This window comes from Haliotis rufescens, unplaced genomic scaffold (genome assembly GCF_023055435.1).
Source record: "Haliotis rufescens isolate VD_foot unplaced genomic scaffold, xgHalRufe1.0.p SCAF_29, whole genome shotgun sequence".
NCBI classification, from domain to species: domain Eukaryota; kingdom Metazoa; phylum Mollusca; class Gastropoda; order Lepetellida; family Haliotidae; genus Haliotis; species Haliotis rufescens.
In genome coordinates, this window is record NW_025963990.1 from 792,523 (window position 1) to 815,167 (window position 22,645).

The 22,645-nt window shown below is 43.9% G+C and overlaps 1 protein-coding gene across 1 annotated transcript in view; it reads left to right on the forward strand.

Moving 5' to 3' along the window:
* Positions 1–5,389: 5,389 nt before the first annotated feature.
* LOC125384200 (calmodulin-binding transcription activator 2-like) overlaps positions 5,390–22,645 on the forward strand; it is a 28,348-nt gene continuing 11,092 nt past the window's right edge. Inside the window, exons 1-12 of the mRNA XM_048402715.1 lie at positions 5,390–5,533; positions 11,460–11,527; positions 12,589–12,724; positions 13,519–13,590; positions 14,186–14,324; positions 15,345–15,391; positions 17,245–18,405; positions 18,814–18,940; positions 19,147–19,175; positions 19,276–19,381; positions 20,158–20,252; positions 21,951–22,135. Of these exons, the coding sequence (XP_048258672.1) occupies positions 5,390–5,533; positions 11,460–11,527; positions 12,589–12,724; positions 13,519–13,590; positions 14,186–14,324; positions 15,345–15,391; positions 17,245–18,405; positions 18,814–18,940; positions 19,147–19,175; positions 19,276–19,381; positions 20,158–20,252; positions 21,951–22,135 (2,309 nt within the window). The remainder of the gene's footprint in view (positions 5,534–11,459; positions 11,528–12,588; positions 12,725–13,518; positions 13,591–14,185; positions 14,325–15,344; positions 15,392–17,244; positions 18,406–18,813; positions 18,941–19,146; positions 19,176–19,275; positions 19,382–20,157; positions 20,253–21,950; positions 22,136–22,645) is intronic.

Below are 22,645 nucleotides of genomic sequence, written 5' to 3' on the forward strand. Positions count from 1 at the left end.
ATTGTCTGCAAGGACCCTTAAAATTCATTATTAGGGGTCCCCTTGGCCCCCACTTTTGTAAGTCAAGGTAAAACCTGACTATAAGGTATATGATCAACTGTACAAGGCCTCACCAAGTTGGTATGTAAGATGTAGGCTGTAGATTGCACGTAGCTGAAAGCCTGACAAAGTAAAAATGTATCTACAATATTAAGCTAAACTTTGTTGTAACTACTGAGTCACTGTCAAAGTCAAACAAAAGAATCAACTCAAATAATTGAAGTAAAAGTAACACTGTAAGTTGACTAACGTTTACTCTAAACACGACAAATGACGTGAATTTATTGATTCATCTCATTGTATCCCAGTTACCTAGACCGATGTTCATTATGTCAATCACTGGATTGTCTGGTCCAGACTCGATTATTTACAGAACGCCATCCTATCGCTAGAATATTGCTGAGTTTGGCGTTAAACAACAAACACCCCCCACCGCCACCCCCACCGCCACCCCCACCCCACCCCACCCCACCCCACCCCAAATAAAAAAAATAAAAAAAATAAAATAAATTAGCAGCCAAGTAAATGGGAAGGATGCATTCAGATTTAGTCAGAAATCGATCATTTTGCTTTTGAAGCCACGCTCTTTACCCAAGGTCATGCTATCCTTGGGGCATCAATTAGGAAAGTTGTGTATGGCAATTTAATGATAACAATAGTAGGTCAGTGTGACTTTCTTCCAGTATCTGTCGATCGCCTGTTACTGTAACTGTCTGTGACATGACATTGTGTCTCACCCTGGAGACCAGATCCATGGGATGGGATGACACCCCCAACCCACCCCAGGTGACAGAAACGACCGCTCCCCCTCTCCCTCCTCTACCAAACCCCCTCCCCTTCCTGCTCCTTTGTGGAACTTGTGAGTCCTGGTATCTTCATAGGGTACATACTGGATACATGTAATGCCTATTGCTATTGTTTTCACTATACACTGTGCGAGGTGAGCTGGGTGTGCCTGCCTGCCTGCCTGCCTGCCTGCCTGCCTGCCTGCCTGCATTCCACTTCCATTGTGCCTGATGTCCGGTTCCAGTGTGCCTGATTTCCAGTTCCGGTTTGGCTTATTTCTGGTTCCGGTGTCAGGGCATGGGTTGGGCTCCATTTTGTGTCTTAGGGTTAGGGAACCAGGGCAAGGGTTGGGCTCCATTTTGTGTCTTAGGGTTAGGGAACCAGGGCATGGGTTGGGCTCCATTTTGTGTCTTAGGGTTAGGGAACCAGGGCAAGGGTTGGGCTCCATTTTGTGTCTTAGGGTTAGGGAACCAGGGCAAGGGTTGGGCTCCATTTTGTGTCTTAGGGTTAGGGAACCAGGGCAAGGGTTGGGCTCCATTTTGTGTCTTAGGGTTAGGGAACCAGGGCAAGGGTTGGGCTCCATTTTGTGTCTTAGGGTTAGGGAACCAGGGCATGGGTTGGGCTCCATTTTGTGTCTTAGGGTTAGGGAACCAGGGCAAGGGTTGGGCTCCATTTTGTGTCTTAGGGTTAGGGAACCAGGGCAAGGGTTGGGCTCCATTTTGTGTCTTAGGGTTAGGGAACCAGGGCAAGGGTTGGGCTCCATTTTGTGTCTTAGGGTTAGGGAACCAGGGCAAGGGTTGGGCTCCATTTTGAGTGTGCTTGGGAACTATGGCTAATTTGGCTACCCCTTTTGGCATCCTTTGACCAAATGTTCCAAAAAATCTTCTTAGGTTAGCTGTTGTTTGGGTGATGTGATCCTTAGAATCAGAACAAACATCACATGCTTGCAAAGTGTGACACAGGTACTGAGTCATTCTCGATGGATTATTAGGATTTAGTCCTGTTTTGAACTATATATTTATGAACTATAGACACACTCAGCACCACAGACCAGCTGCCCTGGCAAGGCTTCGTATCCTGCACAGCTGGACACTTCAGACCTGTGAACCATTGGGCCAACACAGAATGTGTTATTTTATCCTCTTTATGAAAACCTGCAAACAGGATAGAATGTTGATAGAAACTTTAAATGCCTTGATACATTGAACATGAACAAAGTTGGCACTTCAAAACACATTTAAATTTGATTCAGAAATCAAATCAAAATCATGAATTTAAATTATTTGTTGTTAGGGTGTCTACAAGGCCACTATTGGCATCACTCTCACAGTTTAAACTTATATACACACGAACCTTTGTAATAAAGATTCTACTTGAATCCAGGCCGTCGATGTTAACAATAGTTATTCAATTATTAATACGTGTAAAAGAGGAGTAAACATATGGCCCTTCTTCAATTCCGAAACAACTTACACATAATGACGCATTGGGCACCAAACGTCCCCTCAAACTGACCAGTTGCCTGGCCGAAATCAGGATCAGGCACGACGGAACCGGAAATCAAGCAAACCGGAACCGGAACCGGAAATAAGCCACACCGGAAATAGGGCAAACCGGAACCAGAAATCAGGCAAACCGGATCCGAAAATCAGGCAAACCGGATCCGAAAATAATGCACACGGTTACTCGAAATCAGGCAAACCGGACCCGGAAGTCAGTCAGACAGACCGGAACCGGAAATAGGCCACACCGGAACTGGAAATAGGGCAAACCGGAACCAGAAATCAGGCAAACCGGATCCGAAAATAATGCACCCTTGAACCACGGGAACCATGGGAACCACGGGAACCAGAAATCAGGGAAACCGGATCCGGAAGTCCGACAGACCGGAACCGGAAATAATGCACACCGGAACCGGAAATCAGGCAAACCTGAACCGGAAATAGCCACACCGGAACCGGAAATAATGCACACCGGAACCGGAAATAATGCACACCGGAACCGGAAAAATCAGGCAAACCGTATGCGGAAATCAGGCAAACCGTATCCGGAAATAAGCCACACCGGAACCATAAATAAGGCAAACCGGAAGTCGACATCAGCCAAACCGAAGTAATTATTTGCTTGCTTGCTTGCTTGCTTGCTTGCTTGCTTGCTAGACTTCAAATCTAGGATTAGGCTTGAAGCCGCAGTATTCAAGTTGGTTTCGGTGAACGGCTATTTTTCAGATACTTTTCTGCCGCTTCACTCAGTTCAGTCCTATCCACAACCCCTGTTACGACAAGGACAGGCCCGGGCCATTTTTAGTATTGTCTGTCTACAAAAGGTCTCTCAGACACAGGAGAGACGCCGCACAATCACCTGTCTCGTGTGGACGTGTGTATGGATGTTCCGGGCCAGTACACTTATGCCTTTCCCAGCTGACAATCATCTGATAACAGATGAAACTTTAGTAGCTATGATGAATATCATGTGCAACATTGTGCAACATTGTTCAACATTGTGCAACATTATCCAGCAAAAGCCGTTCAGTCTCCCTAACCGATACTGTATGAGTTTTAGTCACCTCTTCTTTAATACAAGTTCACAAGGCAACCGTGGCCTGAAGCCTCTTCTTTAATACAAGTTCACAAGGCAACCGTGGCCTGAAGCCTCTTCTTTAATACAAGTTCACAAGGCAACTGTGGCCTGAAGCCTCTTCTTTAACACAAGTTCACAAGGCAACCGTGGCCTGAAGCCTCTTCTTTAATACAAGTTCACAAGGCAACCGTGGCCTGAAGCCTCTTCTTTAACACAAGTTCACAAGGCAACTGTGGCCTGAAACCTCTTCTTTAACACAAGTTCACAAGGCAACCGTGGCCTGAAGCCTCTTCTTTAACACAAGTTCACAAGGCAACTGTGGCCTGAAGCCACAACGCGGAACCGCTACACAGCAAGGTGTTTCAATGTTACGTTCTCAGAGGAAACTGTCTTTAATCAGTAACACGCTATTTCAACATCATGGTAGGGCCATCCGTAACATCCAACAGCTTTCCTGTAGCAAATGCAGCACATAGTCAAGCACTGTCCACATGTTTCATGGCTTTCGCATTATATCTAACAACGGTTGCCATGACAACAACGAAACGTATTTTTTTATTTATACTTCAAAAAGTGCCCTGAGATGTGGTAAGGCCTATGTAAATATAACATATAACATTCCAGAAAAATTACTCATATCCAGCAAACAGTGTTGCTCTTTCTGCTTTCAAATCAATCGATAGCATCTGTCTTTGTGGTTTAGGCATCTTTGGCGTATTTAAAAAACTTGAAATATCATGCAACGTGCATCGTACCTATGCTATTCAATTGGAGGCCCCAGGACGCAAACCTGCACCGGTGGTTAAGAGAGCATGCTTCGAGGTTATAACCTCCAAGGAAATTATTCCATGGCCAGACAAACGATCCTGTGGCACATAAGCCAGAACGTGTTGTTTCACAGCCCTAATGTCGCCACCAGTCATCTTATTAATCTCGCGTTATATCCGAACGTTTATTAATAGAAAGGGTGTTTTCCAGACATTTCACACCCGTCTGGAAATCAACTTCGGGCTTCTTTTCGGTCCTTTCGGAAGTGCTTGTGCCTCCAGGTTTAGTCGTCGGTCTCTTGGCACCGCTTGCTTTGGCTCGGGGACACCCTGACTGGGTGCAAACCCCCTTTTTAATAGGAACTCTTTTTTCAAGGGACTTCTTACATACTACATGAACCCCGTACTCAACTCTCAACCCTCAACCCGAGCCAATCGAATCGCTCTCTTTTCATCGGCCGACTAATCGCTTTTCTCCCTTTCCCTTCTTTCGGCTCCATTACCCGGGCCCCGCTTTTACCCCGCTTCGGCCCCGCTTTTACGCCCCTTAGTTACGGCTTCGCTTTCGAACACGATGAAGTTACAAATATTCTCAATTAAATTTACTCGTCTTCTCTTGTCTTGTCTTGTCTTGTCTTGTCTTTCATTTCACATCTCTACAACCAAAAGATTTTATTTTTTTATATTCTGTCTACTTTTATTTTACTTCTTGCACGTTCGTGGCATACTTATTTTTTGCCTTTCTGGCTATTTCATGTTTTTGCTATTCAATGCAGCTTTAACTCTCTTTCCAATTGTCACCATATATTTTACACCTAGTCTGCAGGTTTTTATACTCTTCGCATCTTCGGTAATATCTTTTATATTCCTCGTACATGTGGTTCCATTTTTCTCTACTTAGTTCCACTTTTCGCGCAAATCCACCACGTGACTACACCGGTTACGCCGAGAGCATTTGGGCATTGCACCGACCGCCAAAAAACGCAGTTTAGACAGCCGGTACCAAGCCACTCGGAAGACACCCGGAGAGCATCTGGGCTTTGCACCGACCGCCCAAAAACGCAGTTTAGCCAGACGGTACCAAGCCACTCGAATGCCACCGGCTACGCCGAGAGCATCTGGGCATTGCACCGACCGCCAAAAAACGCAGTTTAGACAGCCGGCACCAAGCCACCCGGAAGGAAGCGACAAAGCCCCAATCACAGGCGAGATTACTAATGTCAAGACCGTCATTTCCTCCGTCAGCTGGCAATGGCGACACACCGAATTTCTCTCTGGCTGGCATCGTCAAACACGCGTGCTCCCTCGGTCTTGTCGCATCTCCATCGAGGGAGAGGACGATTATGCTCATGCATCTGAAGGTAAGTTCATTCATATATTTCACTCAACGTCTTTATTTCCCGCTCAGAGCGGCCATTCTGTCAAAACAGGGACGAAGCATGTTCCAAACCTTGTCCTTCCTTTGGCCATTTGCAACTTCTTAACTTTCACAGAAAATGTCACCTGTTTTGGCCGCTCTCTGGTGCACATTGCAGGTGTTTTCGTTGCGAAGAAGCAGGCAGCGTGCCTCCTGTATTCTTGTATGTATGATCAATGCCTACCTTCACACACTGACCACGCCCTATAACAGTTTAAACAATTACCGTATTTCATCCGACATAAGAACTGCACTATGCTATCATTAATCAACATGCACTATTCATCACGCCCTTCAGTGTAAACAAACCTAAGTGTTCAACTACCGTATTTCTGACAAAAACACGTCCCTTTATTATGAGTATGTGTTGTATATAGTACTTTTCTTCTGTTGGAAATGTATTTGTTCAAGGCCCCTATCCCTCCCATTCAAACTAATACTGGTGTCCCATTGCTGGAAATCTTGCCCAGAGTAATTCTTTAGGCATGTATCATTTGTCTTGGCAATGGGCTAAGGGGAACAACTCTGTCATTCTTCCAGGTTCATGCAGCACGGTATGTAGGCGTTGACAGACGACATGGTAGGGAAGGTTCTTCATGGTAAAGACCCTAGTTTTAGGGCTCCAGTTATGCATATAGGATGATTATGTTGCCTAACCTGTATAAACTTTCTGTTTGGCAATATGTTCTAAGTTAGTGTAGGATGCAAGCAGTATTTTGTCCAAAGACAGGTGTTTGTGGGTTGTTGAGGTCACGTGACTTTCCACCATGTCACGTACACATATAGTAGATATTGAAGCTTGAAGAATCAAAGTATAAACTATGTCCCTGGCTGTTGTACATGTTGTTAGTTTTCCCCTCTGTGTCATTAGCTAAATCAATCTGTCCCAGGGGTATGGGAGACAACTCTGATTGTCTTGTTTAAGTAATGATTTGCAGGGCGCTTCAATTGTACTGTAATGTTATAATGTTATGCTCTTCACTCAAAATCCATTTATTATAATTCATGTGTAATGTCTTGATATCCATAATTAATCATAGTACATTTTGGGGTATTATTCTGTAGTATATTTCCATGTAAAACACTTGATATTTAAAGAAGAGTTTCTGTCAAACTCATTTCCAAGTGCATGCTGCTTGAAGTATAGCTACTTTTCTTGTACTGTAAATAATGGATAATATATAATAATGATAGGATTTATGGTTCTGATGTTTATTGAAAGTTAATGTTGATCCTGTTAACCATTCTGTTGATCAATAACTATTGTAAAAGGGGTTCATGTCATCTAGACCAGTGTTGCTATACATAACAGAGAGAACTAAGTAGGTACATAGACACTTTACTGAAACTATCCCTTTAATAGTCGATGAGTTGTATGCTATATCGTTGCACCATGCCAAGTTGTAAACTTGATGACAATACAAGTTTTGTGAGCCATGTTCTTACGAATACAAAGATACTGACCCAGATGCCTTCATTGTTTTCAGTCAGTCTGAGTGATTGTGAGCTGGGTAACATATGCATTCATTATGCTCCATTCATGATATCAATCACTGGATTGTCTGGGACTCGATTATTTACAGACCGCCGTCATATAGCTGGATTATTGCTGAGTGCGGCGTTAAACAACAAACCAAACCAAACCATTATGCTCCATTCATTGATCAAGTTCTTTGTCTTTAGTCCATTGCTGCTGTACAGGCCTGCCGAACCGACGTCACACAACCTCGTCCCTCTCCCCCCTGGTTCCCCTCCCGCCCTCCCTCTCCCAATCCTGTCCTGTTCGTTGTATCATGGATTATTACTTTAACATCTGTTTTTTTTCTAAAAACCTTATGTAAAAGTCAATAATATTGTTGACATTAGTCTCTTTGTGTTACCACTTGATTGTAACCATGGTAACAGTTCTGTAATTATTCCAGTTTCATGAACCAGGAAAAGTGACGTCTTTATTAAGACCTTTATATCTAAATTTCCAAGAAATTTATGTTTTGGTTGGTTACCAAGGTATCAGAGCATGAAGAGTGGTGGAGTAATTATGTTTCAACTTGTTTTGGCCGTGAATCACTTGTGCTCATTTTGTTGGACATTCTTGCAGACCCAAGATGGCTGAGCGGCGCCGACACAATCTCCTGACACAACTTACCACAGGCCTGATATTTTCTTCTTTATGGAAGATTGTGAAAGGTAGGCGATTTTATACTTGGTCTCCTTGTACTCAATAGTATTTTTCATGAGGTATACTGTATTTGTGGTATTAAGCATCCCGCTCTACTAAAAGCAAGGATTTATCTGGAATTCCAAACAAGGTTCTGTTTGTTCCCTTGGCAATCCAATTGGGAAAGAAATTGTAAGATTGTTCCAATTTGGGAATTTGTACTGTCTTTTGCTGCGGACTTGGGGTCGAATATAGATAATCCTGAAATAGATTTACATAACAGGTCCTTTTTTGTTTGTGTATATTACAGCAATGGTGAAGGAGTAACTGTTATTGTCAAGAATGCAGTTTACTGGGCCCAGCTTAATTAGCGCTAATTGGCTCAGGCTCTTGATTGTGGCTCTTAGTTCACAGGTTTCGTAGTGTTCGGGTAGGTTAGGTTACCTACAACTCTTTCAGATCAAGCACCACTTTACGATCATTGGTTAGGCACCCCTTTACGATCATGTACCCCTTTACAATCATTAGGGTTAGGTACCCCTTTATGATCAATTTCCCCTATACGATCATTAGGGTTAGGTACCCCTTTCCGATTAAGCACCCCTTTACGATCATTAGGGTTAGGTACCCCTTTACGATCAAGCACCCCTATACGATCCTTAGGGTTAGGTACCTCTTTCTGATCAAGCACCCCTTTACGATCCTTAGGGTTAGGTACCCATTTCCGATCAAGCACCCCTATACGATCCTTAGGGTTAGGTATGTGGTAGGGCATGGGTTAGCTATCTCTTTTTTTTATCCAAAGTCATTTATCTAAAATCCATACCATTTCTTTCAAGTTTCGGGTGTCTCGATGTCTCTGGCAACAAATGTAACTTGTGGTTTCAATAAGCGCCCCCCTACCTTTGTCAATTTGCCAATCTCCCGGGGTGCTTACTACCGCTGACATTTAGGTCTATATTGATGTTTTTTGTTTTTTCAATTGTCTTGCAACCATGGCAACATATGAGACAAAGGATTCCAGAAAATCTCTTCTTTTTCAGGAGAAATCTAGATTTGCCATAGTTTTGTACACTTGCTTGGGAGCTTTCTGATATTTCAGTCAATGTCTGTCAGAGGGACAAGTGCTGTTGTGCCTGACAAAGTATGACAGCAACATCTGAAGTGTTTCATCACTACATGTCCATATACCATGTCCATATACCTGTCCATATACCATGCCCATATATCATGCCCATATACCATGTCCCAGACTCGTTGATGTACTGCCGTGGTAACTGACTGGCACATAAAGAGTCCTGTTTATTTCTTGAACCTTGGAGTATTTTCAAGTACTTTTGCCATCTTATGCCAAACACAACACATTTTGTGCCTCATATACATGATGTGTGTTCTCATACTTTCATGGTGGTTTCTTTGAGGCCTGTGTGTATTTTCAAGTACTTTTGCCATCTTATACCAAAAACAATAGCTTGACTGTGAACAGTCTGTAGGTGATCCACTCTGTAGGCTTTACTGTAGGTGATACGCTCTGTAGGCTTTACTGTAGGTCATCTGCTCTGTAGGCTAAAAGCTCTGTAGGCTTTACTGTAGGTGATCCGCTCTGTAGGCTTTACTGTAGGTGATCCGCTCTGTAGGCTTTACTGTAGGTCATCTGCTCTGTAGGCTAAAAGCTCTGTAGGCTTTACTGTAGGTGATCCGCTCTGTAGGCTTTACTGTAGGTGATCCGCTCTGTAGGCTTTACTGTAGGTGATCCACTCTGTAGGCTTTACTGTAGGTGATCCGCTCTGTAGGCTTTACTGTAGGTCATCTGCTCTGTAGGCTAAAAGCTCTGTAGGCTTTACTGTAGGTGATCCGCTCTGTAGGCTTTACTGTAGGTGATCCGCTCTGTAGGCTTTACTGTAGGTGATCCACTCTGTAGGCTTTACTGTAGGTGATCCGCTCTGTAGGCTTTACTGTAGGTCATCTGCTCTGTAGGCTAAAAGCTCTGTAGGCTTTACTGTAGGTGATCCGCTCTGTAGGCTTTACTGTAGGTTATTGATTGTGACTTGGAGTGAGATGTACATTTCTGTATTAATCCTATCAATGTTAATGTGTGTTTGGTTTGTCATCTTTACTGAACACAAAGGTCATTATCTGGGGTTGCTGGGTGAGAACTGGTCCCTAGCAACCTGTACTGGTCCCTAGCAACCTGTGCTGGTCCCTAGCAACATGTGCTTGTCCCTAGCAACCTGTGCTGGTCCCTAGCAACATGTGCTTGTCCCTAGCAACCTGTGCTGGTCCCTAGCAACATGTGCTTGTCCCTAGCAACCTGTGCTGGTCATAAGAGGCCACCACAAGGGATGGGTGGGCAGGCTTGGTGACTTGGATGATTGTGTTTCATTGTACACCGGCGATGTGGATCACTGCTTACAATATCAATCACTGGTTTGTCTGGTCCAGACTCGATTATCTTTAGGATGTAGTCATGGAGCTGAGTGTGGTGTAAACAAACAAATCAGAAATAAGGACACAGGCTGAGGTCAGTGGGTGCACGATGCAGTACAGCAGGTGGTCAAGCATGGGTCGGGTGGTCAGGCTCGCTGGCTTGAGGGATGCAGGTCATTGTATCCCAGTTGCATAGATCGATTATTCATATCAGTCACAGGATTGTCCGGTCCAGATGCGACTGTTTCAAAGGCATGGGTCATTATTCATATCAATCACTGGATTGTCTGGTCCAGATGCCACTGTTTCAAAGGATGCTGTCATATAGTGGAATACTGCTGAGTATGGCGTTAAACAACAAACGATGATGGCATGGGTCATTATTCATATCAATCACTGGATTGTCTGGTCCAGAGGCAACTATTTCAAGGCATGCTGTCATATAGTGGAATACTGCTGAGTGTGGCGTTAAACAACAAACAATGATGGCATGGGTCATTATTCATATCAGTCACAGGATTGTCCGGTCCAGATGCGACTGTTTCAAAGGCATGGGTCATTATTCATATCAGTCACTGGATTGTCTGGTCCAGATGCCACTGTTTCAAAGGGTGCTGTCATATAGTGGAATACTGCTGAGTATGGCGTTAAACAACAAACAATGATGGCATAAGCCATTATTCATATCAATCACTGGATTGTCTGGTCCAGATGCCACTGTTTCAAAGGGTGCTGTCAAATAGTGGAATACTGCTGAGTGCGGCGTTAAACAACAAACAATGATGGCATGGGTCATTATTCATATCAGTCACTGGATCTGATCTGATGTGTTTGTAGCAGCTTTTTAAATCTAATGGAGGCATTATAGTTTTTCTACGAGAAAAGATTCTAATTGGAATGGACAGTGTTATGATATTGTCAAGAATAAAATTCCAATATGGATCATAATTTACAATACATGTGTCATATGGAAATAAAGTTTCTCTGAAAATTCATTCTATTTTATTGGAATCAACAGTGTTATGATATTGTCAAGAATAGACATGATGGAACACAAAAATGAACAATACATACTGTGTCCATATGGAAATAAGATTCTTTGAGTCGAATCAGTGTTCAAAACTCAGCACTGATGTTAAGACCTTAGTGGTTCTTGTCTTAACCCTGATCAGGATAATTCTGTTGAATGTTGGAGATTGAGGGGACCATCCACCTCCCTTAACTTGGCAGTAAATAGTAATCAAGGGAGGACATTGTGACTTTAACAATGACAATTTGTTTTCAGGAGATAGCATCTGTGCTGATAGCATTCGATCGTCACAAAGAATGGCAGATCAGAGAACTCAAAATCAGGTATTTTCAATGTGTGCTATTTGGTGCAGTGAAATAGTTCTATCTATGATGCACAATTTTTTAGAAAAAATGTTAATAATAATTGTCTATATGTGAATTCCTCATAACAGTGTATAATCTGCATGCAATATGGCTTGCCAGAGGCTCATGTTTATTTGATGTCGTATTAAATGTCACGGTGAAGAGATGGATTTTCAGTATGAATGGAAAGTAGAGTTTGTGGTTGGAATTGACATGTCCCTTGATACTAAAACATAGACATTATATATTTTCAATATTCATTTATTTAATGGAATTGATGAAAGGATTCCAGTAAACTGACCATTAACCTGAGGCCAGTGATTAACATGATTAATGTTACAAGTTGACACTAGTCTGCTAGTCTGAGGCAAGTTCAAATTAAAAGGGCAAGTCAATAATGTTGGACATTAACCCTCATCGTCTTGTCGAAAGTAAATGAAGTTTGTTACAGCTAGCTGGGTTTGAACTAAATGCTAAAATGCTTTCCAGGGTTTGCGTCATTAGCATCAGAAATTAACACTGGTTTGCAAATCTGATGCAAATTAACATTTTTTGGAAGGGCATTAGAAATTAACACTGGTTTGCAAATCTGATGCAAATTAACATTTTTTGGAAGGGCATTAGAAATTACACTGCTCTGCTAGCCAGAGCCAAAAAGAAGTTTGGATGGGCCAGTCATTAGAAAATCAACACTGGCATGCTAGGTTGAAACAGTGACATTTTGGAAGGGCCTGGCAATAATTAGTGTTAGAAATGGTGTGGCAACTTTAGATTAGTGAAATTTAGAAGGCCCAGTGATTAGTGTTAGAGATTGTGTGCCAACTTCAGACACGTTAAATGTTTGAAGAGCCAGGTATTAGTGTTAAAAATGGTATGCCAACTTGAGACAGGTGAAATTTTGGAAGGGCCATTGATTAGCATTAGAAGGGCCAATTTTGTTTAGTGTTACATTAATGCTGGACTGCTAGCATGAGTCAAGTGAAGTGTGGGAAGGGGAAATGGAACGTGGATAGTTGTTCAGCATTGGTTCATGGTTTCAGGCCTCCGAGTGGCTCCATGCTGCTGTACAGTCGGAACAAGGTGAGGTACCGCAAGGACGGCTACTGCTGGAAGAAGCGGCGCGATGGCAAGACCATCAGGGAGGATCACATGAAGCTCAAAGTGCAGGGGGTGGAGGTGAGGGGAACAACTGGGGCGTTGTGCTGTCACTCTGGCTTCACGCCCCACTCTGCAATATTCTATCTGTATGACAGGTGTCCGTTACATCAGGGTTGGAAATTAATACTAGCCCACTTTCCCACTAACCCGGGGCTACTACAAATGCCTCTGGGCTAGTACAAATTCCTGTGTGCTTGTACAAATTTCCTAATTTCCCCATTGTTTTAACATTACTGGGATGCCAGGATTGAATTGATCCCACCACTCTGCTGGTTGTAAGCGTTGACCAGAATTGATCAGGAGGTCAGGCTCAGACGTGTCATTGTGCCCAGCTGGCATGGTTCGGTACTCGCAACATCATCACCGGATTGTCTGACCCAGACAGGATCATTTGGCCATTGATCTCCCCTCTAAAAAACATGTGACCTCCCATTCATGAACAATATGGGTTCCTGACCCTATGTATCTGATACCCACCAACCCTTTTGACAGGTAATTGGGACCCATGAAGATCTGGGGTAGAATAGGTCTTCAGCAACCCATGCTTGTCATAACAGGCAACTATGCTTGTCTGAAGAGGCAACCAACGGCAACAGATGGTCAGGTTCGCTGGCTTGGTTGATGCATGTCTTTATATTCCCATTGCGTAGATCGATGTTCATGATGTCAATCACTGGATTATCTGGTCCAGACTCGATTATTTACAGACTGCCGTCATGCATTAATCAACAAGCGAACAATTAAATGTTGGTGGACACCTGAATAATTTGTTGATATTCAATTGATTGAGTCCTGATTGTGTTTGTTTTCAGTGTATCTATGGCTCATATGTGCACTCGGCGATCCTCCCTACTTTCCATAGACGCTGTTATTGGTTGCTCCAGGTGGGTGTAATGTGTAGTTTCTTACTGTTCAGTAAATAATAGTGACAGGTCCCTTTCCATGTTCACCTGAAATTCACCAAAAGCAGAGTCGATTGTACGATTCCGACTATGTCACGAGCATGTGTATATGAATCACTATCAAATAGTGATGATACCATGTTTCGCAAAAAGGTGAGTGTATTTTGTTTCACAGGTGGCACCCGTCACCAATACATGCAAAGACAAGTCAAGTGTTAACCTGAAAAAAACACACAAAGATATGGTGTAAGTCAAATTAGGTAATTGCATCATACACCATTTTTGTCACTGATGTGTCACATTTTTAAAACATTTTGAAAGCTTTACGGAGGCCTTGAATGTTGTAACCTTGATCAAACAACTTCTGACCAAGAGTCATATGACGCTCTTTGAAATCTTGGAAGAAAGGGGCTGCTCGATTGTAGCTCAAAGACATAAGGGAAAGTTGACTATTGGAAAGACACTCACATTACATTATGTTTCGCAACCCACACACCTGTATTAGTTTAAATAATATTGAAATGGACAATTTGCGATATATTGTACCTGTGTACCTGTATGGCCTGACCTGTTTCAGAATCCTGACATCGTTCTTGTCCACTACCTGAATGTCCCCTACCCTGACAACACCAAACTGAGCATTCCTGTTTTATCTTACGACATGGAGAAGAAAGAATGGACCAAGGAGGAACTTGTTGATCAGCTCAGGCCGATGTGTGAGTTGACAGAGGGCTTCGGAATTAGCTTTCTTGTTTAACGCCACACTCATCAATGTTCCAGCTGTATGATGTCAAACTGAAAATAATCGAATCTGGACCAGACAATCCAGTGTTTGACATCATGAGCATCAATCTAAGCATTTGGGATATGGTGACATGAATCAAGCAAGTCAGCGAGTCGGAGCACCTGTTAACCTGGGTTGCTGAAGACCAATTCTAATTGAAATGTTATCTCTTAGTCCAAGACTGATAAACTTCAGGAAGGACTCATTTCCTATCGTTGACTGCCGTGGTTACCATGGCAATTGTGGAGTGGTTGGGTAGCCTATTGGTTAAAGCGTTCGCTCGTCACACCGAAGACCCGGGTTCGAATCCTGACATGGGTACAATGTGTGAAGCCCATTTCTGGTGTCCCCCGCCGTGATATTGCTGGAATATTGCTAAAAGCGGCGTAAAACCAAACTCACTCACTCACTCACTCACTATGGCAATTGTAAAGCAGATCATTTGTACAGACTAGTAGAAACAAAGATTAGTTAATTACCCTGGACTATGTTTTGAAGCAGTGAAAGAGTGTATTGTTTATTTGTGTGTTCATTGCAAGACACTGAAAAACAACTTGTTTTATATAGGGTAAGATCCAAACTGAGGCACGACGCCTAGCGTATATGCCAATAAACATAGTTACAAATTCTGATACATATTCTATGAAGCTACGTCATAATACTAAAAGAATTAAAAGACAAAATACCTGTATCCCAGGAACCATTCCCATCTTTGTGAAACTGGGAGATACTAAGGGAGATAATTTGGGCAGTTAATATGCAACCCGATGGTGACACAATGTCAGACATTGTCTGATGTTGAAAGCTTACATGAGTTCAATTGTTGATGTCAGAAACTGACAGAAAGAATTAAAAGTTTTGACGACATTGTTGTTTTCCTTGTATAGATGTTGATATTGTAGTAACAACAGTCATACTCCTTGAAATGAAGCTGTAACTGTGTCTCTTGTAGTGGCGTGTGGCAGGAGAGTGGATCTTGGTCCTGAGCAAGAACACATGGTGAGAGCATTCATCTTGATGACGAGAGTAATTACTGTCAGGACTTGACTGATTCCCAGAAATACTGATTAACATCACAGGCATGGGTGGTCCATGGTTTGAATCCTGGATACACTCTGATTATGTTTCTAGGTTTGTCCACACGTTTATAGCTTTCACTAAAGTGGTGAACATCTAAGACCTGCATCGGGGCGGCCGGGGAGTCTAGTGGTTAAAGCATTCGCTCATCACACCGAAGACCCAGGTTTGATTCCCGACATGTGTACAATGTGTGAAGCCCATCGTTGTGATAGTGCTGGAATATTGCTAAACGCGGCGTAATACCATATTCACTAAGACCTGCATTACTTTGGGTTTTCCTCCCACATTAAGGTGACAAGCCGTAATATAACTGAAATACAGTTGAACGAGATGTTAAACCCAACTGAGTGATTCTCCCTAAGCTCCAGTCTACGACTTTACCACTCACTGTGCACTTCCTCTGTGGTGTAGTGGATGGAGCACCTGCAAAGAGAGGAGAAGGTTCTGGCCACGTTTTACCAAGAGTGTTACCAGAGTGTTACCAGAGTGTTACCCTGCCTGGCACTCAGTATCAAAGGAATGAAACCTTGATTGGTGGGCTCAGAGTCAGTATGCTGTATCTGAGTGTACTTGAAATGGTACTTGTTGTTACCCTGCCTGGCACTCTGCATCAAAGGAATGAAACAAGGACTGGTGGGCTCAGAGTCAGTATGCTGTATCTGAGTGTACTTGAGATGGTACTTGTTGTTACCCTGCCTAGCACTCGGCATCAAAGGAATGAAACAAGAACTGGTGGTCTCAGAGTCAGTATGCTGTATCTGAGTGTACTTGAGATGGTACTTGTTGTTTCCTTGCCTAGCACTCGGCATCAAAGGAATGAAACAAGAACTGGTGGTCTCAGAGTCAGTATGCTGTATCTGAGTGTACTTGAGATGGTACTTGTTGTTTCCCTGCCTGGCACCCGGCATCATAGGAATGAAACAAGGACTGGTGGGCTCAGAGTCAGTATGCCGTATCTGAGTGTACTTGAGATGGTACTTGTTGTTTCCTTGCCTGGCACCCGGCATCATAGGAATGAAACAAGGACTGGTGGGCTCAGAGTCAGTATGCTGTATCTGAGTGTACTTGAGATGGTACTTGTTGTTTCCTTGCCTAGCACTTGGTATTACAGAAATGAAACAAGGACTGGTGGGCTCAGAGTCAGTATGCTGTATCTGAGTGTACTTGAAATGGTACTTGTTGTTACCCTGCCTGGCACTCGGCATCAAAGGAATGAAACATTGATTGGTGGGCTCAGAGTCAGTATGCTGTATCTGAGTTTACTTGAGATGGTACTTGTTGTTACCCTGCCTGGCACCCGGCAACAAAGGAATGAAACAAGGACTGGTGGGCTCAGAGTCAGTATGCTGTATCTGAGTTTACTTGAGATGGTACTTGTTGTTACCCTGCCTGGCACTCGGCATGAAAGGAATGAAACAAGGACTGGTGGGCTCAGAGTCAGTATGCTGTATCTGAGTGTACTTGAGATGGTACTTGTTGTTACCCTGCCTGGCACTTGGCATCAAAGAAATGAAACAAGGACTGGTGGGCTCAGAGTCAGTATGCTGTATCTGAGTGTACTTGAGATGGTACTTGTTGTTACCTTGCCTGGTGATTGGCATTAAGGGGATGAAACAAGAACTAGTCAGATATTCAGTTTGCCTGTAACAAACTAACGTCTAATCACTATTGTTGTGTTGACGTTGTGTTAATTGACTCGGGGTATCACTAAGGGTTGATATTCCTAGAAAAGGTTTTGTTGCACGGTTACAATATTGTTCCTTTTCTTGCAGGTTGAAGAAACAATTGAAGACTTTGTTCAACAGTTGATTAACCTTCGGCAGGACAAATCAGGAAAAGCCAAACCCCACAAATGCACTCCTTCCTGTGACAAAAACTTTCCTCATTCCAAATGCACCAAGGACTCATCACCTCCTAACACAGCCAGCCTGGCACACAATCGCCTAGTGTCCATGTTGCAGCGCCACACCCAACGCAGCGCCACCCAGTCGGTAGCCCCGCCCACTCCCGAGCTTCACACCAGCCAGGTGGTGATCACGCCCACTACGGCCCCCTCGTCCAACTCCACTCAAGACTTGAACCACACAGCTGCAGCTCCTGCTCCTCTCATTCTAAACCTAGCAAGTCTCCACGGCAGTAACGGTCTGATCTTTGTCAGCGGACATAACACATCACCCATCTCCATCATCAACAACTCTCTCACCACGCCCATTCACACCATCACCGCGGCAACCCTGGACACGCAGGGCCGTTTCCCTCAGCCTCAGATACTCCAAACCATTCCCCAAGTGCTTGCTGGTGTCAAGCAGGATGATAAATTGTCACAACATATTCACAATCTCCATGCGCATGACTCGAACAGAAAGTCTCCCGTTCCGATGAATATTGCAAGTGATGCTTTGTTGGAGCTGGCAGGCACCCAGCAGGATTCGAAGGATCTTTTTCTCGATCAAATGTCAGCTACAATCTCAGATACTCAGCGAAATCTCCACAATACATTAGACTCGCTCATTCGCGGGGACTGCTCGCACACTGTGGGAACACTAGTGAAAGATAATTCGGGGACTGATAATTGTGATACTCTTGATGGCAGCTTTTCCTCATTTCCCAGTACTGATCTCAATCTTGATTATCTTCTCGACTTGCCCGAACTTTATGACTGTCCTGATTTGCCCGACACAAATGCAAGTCTCGGGACGTCAAGTGGCGGAATGCCGACTTCTGTCCCGCTCATCAATTGTGCTAACTGCCTCAGCAACCAACAAGCTCAACAATCACAGCAGCAACGGGCAGAGTCGCATCAATCTTCAACATCGACGTCTGCTACGTCAGACACGCAGACAGCAGACAACACTCACTCACAGACTGACACAGACAGCAGCTTCTCTCAGGGCGTCATCACAGACTTCTCCCCTGACTGGTGCTACACAGATGTGAGGGGCATAGAGTTTCACATTTCCACCCAAACCAAGCTGCCTCTCTGTGATAATATTGAAATACTGTTCCAAGCGGTGTAAAAACCAAACTCACTCGCTGACAGATATGATAAATCCACTTCTGAGTAATCTTATCGGGATGTGTTCTAGTTTATGATTTGAGAGCAAGTACATTGAGGTAGCTGTGAGGTGTGCAGTAAACGACGGTTATAACAAACTCAAAGGGGCCACTGATTTTAGTTCCTTATAACCTATTCGTTATAAACATATTTTACTGTACCTCCAAAATGTTGTTAAATTATCTATCATCAATAATCAATAATCAGCATGATTAGGGTAGACATGCCTGTGATAGTGTTGGCAGTGGCTGATGAGATGTTATTGAGTGTTGTTGTATGTTGGAAGGGTGGCACAAAGATCCTGGTGACAGGCCCATGGTTCTCCACGTCCACGTCCTACTCTGTTGTGTTCAACAGTAAGACGGTGCCTGCTACACTTGTACAGGCAGGGGTTCTCCGGTGCTTCACTCCAGGTCAGTATCTCACACTTCTAAAGGGGGATTGTGGGCCCAGACTTGATTGTTTACAGGCAGCAGTCGTACAGCTGGAATATTGCTGAGTGTGGTGTTAAACCACACACACACACACACACACACACACACACACACACACACACACACACACACACACACACACACACACACACACACACACACACACACACACACACGTCTTGCAGCACATGACGCCGGCCTGGTGACGCTGCAGGTGGACAGACATTGAATTGGTTGTTTGCGTGTTAATATACCCTGATTGCGTGGAACGTTGATGTCATATGATGATGATGTCTTGCAGCACATGACGCCGGCCTGGTAACGATGGGTTTGTCATCTCCAACAGTGAGGTGTTCGAGTACAAGGCTCGGGAGAAGCACAGCACGCAGTCAGCTCACAACGAATGGTTCTCAATGGATTGTGAGTAGTTGTACCTCAGTATATTTTGCAGTGTTGGAAATTAAGCTTGACAGTCAAGGGGACTTTTGATTTTCCTCATATTAGAAGTCAAAAGATTCAAGTACCAGAGGCCCCCCTTTTGTTTTGAACACTGATTTTGGAACACGGGTGGTTCATTTGTCGAAGGTGTCACAGTTCACTTTGCAATGTGGCAATAAAGGGCTGCTTTAAAGCGTTTGCTCAGTAATCAGAAGCCCAAGGTTTGTTCCCCAGCTTGGTACAATGTGTCCAACCCATTGCTGATATCGCCCTTATATTGCTGGAATAATGCCAGTTGTGGTGTAAACTCCAACTAACTCACTCAGTTTGCAGAGTTGTGTCCCCTCAGCTGATTCAAGGTTCCAGTCCTAGATTCAGCCAAATTATTCTGCCTGTGCTCATGGTGTTCCACTAATGCCTTGTGTCTGTGACCTGCCTCACTTTGGGCTTTGAGTGAGTGAGTGAGTTGGGTTTTACACCGCTTCCAGCAATATTCCGTCGGGGGACACCAGAAATGGGCTTCATGTGGGGAATCAAACCTGGGTCTTAGTGTGACGAGCAACACTTTAACCACTAGGCTACCCCAGCGCCCCCTGGCATCTTTGAAGGAACTGAATACCAGTAACTAGAAAGTGGCATCAAACCCAACCCACTCGCTGTTTGTGTGCCATTATGATACTGCTGCAACATCGCGTATTGCCTCACAATCTCGGTACATGTGTAGAAGTGTGTAAATGTTTGCTATGTTTTTGTTTCAGCGACGGAGATGAAACTGCTGCTGGTGGAGAGGTTGGAACAACTGGAGAAGAGGCTCATGCCAGCTGACAAGAACACAACTTTCCTTGACAAGCAGGTGAGCTTTCCTTGACAAACGGGTGAGCTTTCCTTGACAAGCAGGTGAGCTTTCCTTGAGAAACAGGTGAGCTTTCCTTGACAAGCAGTTGAGCCTTCTTGAGAAACAGGTGAGCTTTCCTTGAGAAACAGGTGAGCTTTCCTTGACAACCAGGTGAGCTTTCCTTGAGAAACAGGTGAGCTTTTCTTGAGAAACAGGTGAGCTTTTCTTGACAAGCAGGTGAGCTTTCCTTGACAAACAGGAGAGCTTTCCTTGAGAAACAGGTGAGCTTTCCTTGAGAAACAGGTGAGCTTTTCTTGACAAGCAGGTGAGCTTTCCTTGACAAACAGGTGAGCTTTCCTTGACAAACAGGTGAGCTTTTCTTGACAAGCAGGTGAGCTTTCCTTGACAAGCAGGTGAGCTTTCCTTGACAAACAGGTGAGCTTTTCTTGACAAGCAGGTGAGCTTTCCTTGACAAGCAGGTGAGCTTTCCTTGACAAGCAGGTGAGCTTTCCTTGACAAACCCTGTCTATGACACTGCCAACTGTAAATCATCAGTGTGCCAGGTATTTGGCCTTCCACTCTTTGAAAGAGATGGCTTAAGCATGATAGATGAGAGTGCATGCAAGTATCGTGGTATGTATCGGATCGTGAGCAAAGTATCATGGTATGTATCGGATCGTGAGCAAAGTATCATGGTATGTATCAGATCGTGAGCAAAGTATCATGGTATGTATGGGATCGAGAGCAAAGTATCATGGTATGTATCGGATCATGAGCAAAGTATCATGGTATGTATCCGATCGTGAGCAAAGTATCGTGGTATGTATCGGGTCGTGAGCAAAGTATCATGGTATGTATCGGATCGTGAGCAAAGTATCGTGGTATGTATCGGGTCGTGAGCAAAGTATCATGGTATGTATTGGATCGTGAGCAAAGTATTGTGGTATGTATCGGATCGTGAGCAAAGTATTGTGGTATGTATCGGATCGTGAGCAAAGTATCGTGGTATGTATCAGATCGTGAGCAAAGTATCATGGTATGTATTGGATTGTGAGCAAAGTATCGTGGTATGTATCGGGTCGTGAGCAAAGTATCATGGTATGTATTGGATCGTGAGCAAAGTATCGTGGTATGTATTGGATCGTGAGCAAAGTATCATGGTATGTATTGGATCGTGAGCAAAGTATCGTGGTATGTATCGGATCGTGAGCAAAGTATCGTGGTATGTATCAGATCGTAAGCAAGGTATTGTGGTATATATCGGATCGTGAGCAAAGTATCGTGGTATGTATCGGATCGTGAGCAAGGTATTGTGGTATATATCGGATCGTGAGCAAAGTATCATGGTATATATCGGATCGTGAGCAAGGTATCATGGTATATATCGGATCGTGAGCAAAGTATCATGGTATATATCGGATCGTGAGCAAGGTATCATGGTATATATCGGATCGTGAGCAAAGCATCATGGTATGTATTTGATCACACAGTTGTGTATCATCCCAGCCCTACAACAGTGTACCCTGAACTTAATCGAGTTTGCTGGGACTGACCATTGTCTCGAGCCTTGGCTCCCTTTAAGATGGGAACAAGTTCAATCCTTTCTTCACACAGCTATTTAACAGTATCAGAATAAATGTAGATACAAGTTTGAAACGAGAATCTGTCCGGGAGTGAGACGAGTCTTGTGACTTTGTTTGTTGTGCACTATTCCAGCATGCCCTGAATGTTGACCATGAGAACACCGAGTGTCGTCTTGTGCAGTATGTGGAGCACCTGGCTGGTCGACCCTGGCAGAAACTGGAGACTTACCCCAAGGCTGGCCATGGTGGACTGACTTTACTTCATCTTGCGGCGGCCCTTGGCTACGCCAAACTCATCAGCTCACTTGTTAGGTGGAGGTGGGTAGCACCAGTACAGGAATCAGTGATGGAAATTAATGGGAGCCCTGGTGTCCTTGAGGTTTGCTTCCATAGTGTTTGAATCCTGGCTCTCCTTAAAGCTTTAACTTGGCAGTAGTTATGACTGGGACCCCTTTTCTTCCATGCTTAATTTCCAACAGGGAGATTGAATAGTTGAATGAAAATAACAAACATGTATTTAGAATTGGTTCTTTGAAAGTCCCCAGAACATAATTCCGCAAATAATGGGTGCCTCGTACCCTTCCTTGTTGTAAGAGACGACTTCAATGAGGGTCTGGTAGTTACAGCGTGCGAGCTGACTGATTGTGTTCTGTCATAACCCGATGCTGTGGGTTGTTGGTTGTGCTACTGGCCTCCGGTAAGCTGGGCCAAGACACGAATATTCCCAGGCTGCCATGATATAGTGAGAACATTGCTGTTTTATGTGTCCTTGGTTCTGTGATGTTTGATGCTGCTGTGAACAATGTCCAGCTATGTCGTTGTTGCCTG